The sequence below is a fragment of the Malania oleifera genome, chromosome 8 (assembly GCF_029873635.1).
Source record: "Malania oleifera isolate guangnan ecotype guangnan chromosome 8, ASM2987363v1, whole genome shotgun sequence".
NCBI classification, from domain to species: Eukaryota; Viridiplantae; Streptophyta; class Magnoliopsida; order Santalales; family Ximeniaceae; genus Malania; species Malania oleifera.
Genome location: NC_080424.1, coordinates 108,550,541 through 108,553,806, shown reverse-complemented (window position 1 = coordinate 108,553,806; position 3,266 = coordinate 108,550,541). Strand labels below are relative to the sequence as shown.

The window sequence follows — 3,266 nt, the reverse complement described above, 5'->3', positions numbered from 1 at the left end:
CTCTCTACCCCAAACTTTCCTCTTGGCACCATTTAACCCCAAAGTGCTACTCTGCATGAAACATGGTTGGGCTCCCAAGAATGACAAATAGGAAAATAACTACCTTTAAGCACTTAAGAAACCAGAGAATGATTATCTCAACAAATCTCCATGCCTTGTTTAGCCTAAGGGCCCCCCACGCCTCCGCCTCCTCCCCCCCCCCTTGGCCGGGCCCAAAAAAATAAAAAATAAAAACTTCTTCTCTTCCCAAATTTTATGGGAACTCAAAATTCTGAAATTTTGGCTCTCAATTGTTTCTTTGGCATGGGCATACCATACCCACCCCCCCACCAAAAAGAATAATAATGATGATGATGAAAAACAAAATCAATATGCTAACCAAGCTCCAAAAGGACCAAAACTCTCCAAGTAAACTAAGAGGAAGCTTGAGAACACTAGTATCATCTGCAGGAATGGCCAATGCAATAGCCATGATTATGTTCACAAAACGAGTTGATAATATAGAAATGATTTGTTTTACAAAAGGAAATGAGAAATAACTACATATCACATTTAACAAAGAGGGATCATCTGCCAAATTTAAAATCATGCCATTCCAAATAGATTTATTTATAAACTGCCATGCACAAAACTTACAGAAATTTTTGCCATCTTATTTTACCTTTTTTTTTCACAAAACACTGAGAACAATACCAGCTTTCTCACAAACCAACAGAAGATACAAAAAAAATAATATATATATATATATATTATACATCTTGTTGTCTTTTCTCTCATTATTGATACAAGGCATTATTGAACAAATGTTTGTAGGACAACATCAATAAATTGATGCCAAACCGGCGAGATGAAACTAATAAGGATGTTTCACCTGGGTTTTCCATCTCCCATCTCAATTTACATACACCTATCAGGTTAACAATTGACATTCTAACTACATAACAAGTGCTGATAAAGACTTATCTTGTAAATCAGCAGCGTAGGCTCAATTGATTGGCATCAGCAAATCTAACTTACAAATTTGCAATATCTAGTAAATTAATCCTCTGACTTCTTAGTTCTGGTCTTGTTCCCATATATCAAACCAGTTTCCTGAAAATGGGGGACCCGCACAATACTAAATCTCACAACTAAATCAAAATACATGACGGGTGACTACACATAACAGAATTGTTGGCAATACCTGAGGATCGGGGATCGGTCTCCGTTTCTCCACGTAACGATAAGGATCAGATGCCGCAGCCATGGCCGCCCTTTCCTGCAACCCATCAAATTACACAACCGCCAGTTTACTTAGAACTCAGAAACATCGAAGCCACGAATCTCCTTCGAACTGGGGATTTAAATAGAGATAAATAAAATTGACGAGTGTAATATAACTAAGAGAAAGTGACGAACCTCCTGCTCCCTCTTGAGGTCTTGGGAGGGCTTGACCCAGAGAAAGTAAGCTAGGGTTCCAGCGACGGCCCAGGAGGCTAGGTTGCTTCTGCCTCGGAGACCTCCCGTGGCGTTGCCCACGAAGGACCACACATTTCCCAGATTTCTTCTCCAACTACTCACCATTGATGAAAGAGAATATTCAATTTCTAGGGTTTTGCGGGTTCCCGCAACCAGGGTTTTGAGACGCTCTGCTCTGTTACTACTAACAACTTTTCCGAAAGAGGTAAAATGGAGCGGAACTAATGATCAAGATTGTTTTGGAGTATGCTTCTAACTCTCTACAACTTTAAAATTAGAATTTATTTATATTTAAATAAATTCTAATATATTTTTATATTATATTTTTAAAAATTTTACAAAATAAATTCATAATTTCATTCTTTTTTTTGTTTTGAAAACCCTATCATTTCATTCATAATGTATATTAAAAGAGTAATTTACTAATATAAAAATACATTTTTAAAAGAAAGTAAAATAAATAAGATTGCGAGTTTATGTGTCAAATCATACATAAATTTAACATTTTATATGACCAGTACACAAATGATAAATCAAAATGTTCAAATTTCAGCCTTATAAAAAAAATGCTATGTTTTTTTATATACGACTCCACGAAAGAGAAAACAAATAGTAAGGAGCAATAATTATTCAATTATTGATAGTCTTACATAATAGCATACTAAAAAAAAATTATATTATTTTAAGACAAATAATTTTAAACAATGATTATTCATAATTTTAACTTTGAGAATGTCTATTTCTATAGTATTGCAAGTTACTTAAATTAATATTGACTTTTACATGATCATTTACTTAAAATGGCATTGATTTTTTACTCATAATATATTTTTACAATAATTATTTCATTCTCATGTTATTTCACATTGCAAGCCAAACAAAACATTTATATTTTTTTCAACTCAAACTTCACCTAGCAGCACATATTTGCGTTTAATTCATAAGGGGTATTTGATGTCTATCATTTAAAAATAAGATTATCGTCTCATAAAAATGTTTTTTTTATTTAATCCGCTCATTAGGATTTATAATTGTGTATAGAATATTAAATTTTTAATGGTGTTTAAACAAGATTATTATAATACTTCAAAACCTATACTTGGACGAATCACTATGATCCCTAAAGTTCTAATTTATATAGTAATTAATAATGTTATCATAGGTAAATTATATCACAAAGTTTCTAAAATTTTGGGATATTGCACTTCATTCCTAAGTTTATATTATAATGTGGTGAAGTTTTGTTATAGTATGTAACTCATATTGAGGGAAACACGTGTTCAGAGAAAGCAAACTGATGTCAATGCCCCCGCAGTACGGTATAGGGGTATTTGAGGAAATTTTCTAATACCTTTGTATGATTAAGGTTAGTATAAATATATATGATGTAACTCTACTTTCATATAGTGAAAATTTAGACATTGCTCGTTCCTGTGGATGTAGGCATACTATCGAATCACATTAAATCCGTGTTTTTTTTTTTTTTTGTTTTATCTAACTCTTTGTTTTTTGTACCATTCATCATAATTGTCACGTGTTACATAGCTATTAGGAATCTAGGAACAACAATCACACATAAATAAAAATAAGCACACAAAATAAGAACATCGATGTAATGACCTCAAAAATAGTTATACAAGATCAATGGAATGATCCTAAAAATTTATATATTTATTTATTAATTATTAATTAATTAATTAATTGTTATTAAATTGAATTAATCAAATAAATAATATGAGGGATGTGTATGTGTGTGCGTGTGTAATAATAATATCAAATATCTAAACATAAAAAAAAAACATTAAAGA

General features: G+C 31.8%; 1 protein-coding gene across 1 annotated transcript; it reads right to left on the bottom strand.

Moving 5' to 3' along the window:
* Window positions 1-723: 723 nt before the first annotated feature.
* On the bottom strand, window positions 724-1,723 carry LOC131162963 (uncharacterized). Its single transcript, XM_058119608.1, has 3 exons — window positions 1,399-1,723; window positions 1,184-1,258; window positions 724-1,092 (listed from the first exon to the last, which is right to left on the bottom strand). Exons 1-3 carry the CDS (start codon window positions 1,561-1,563, stop codon window positions 1,039-1,041), a joined length of 294 nt encoding a protein of 97 aa, XP_057975591.1. The 5' UTR covers window positions 1,564-1,723; the 3' UTR covers window positions 724-1,038.
* Between the last annotated feature and the right edge of the window lie 1,543 nt (window positions 1,724-3,266).

What these genes read in the sequence shown, in the direction of transcription:
- LOC131162963 (XM_058119608.1), bottom strand. Translation starts at nt 1,563, where the DNA reads ATGGTGAGTAGTTGGAGAAGAAATCTGGGAAATGTGTGGTCCTTCGTG. An exon ending in ACCTCAAGAGGGAGCAGGAG is followed by an intron (nt 1,259 to 1,398) that starts GTTCGTCACTTT and finishes GATGGGTTGCAG; the next exon opens with GAAAGGGCGGCCATGGCTGC. An exon ending in GACCGATCCCCGATCCTCAG is followed by an intron (nt 1,093 to 1,183) that starts GTATTGCCAACA and finishes CCCCATTTTCAG; the next exon opens with GAAACTGGTTTGATATATGG.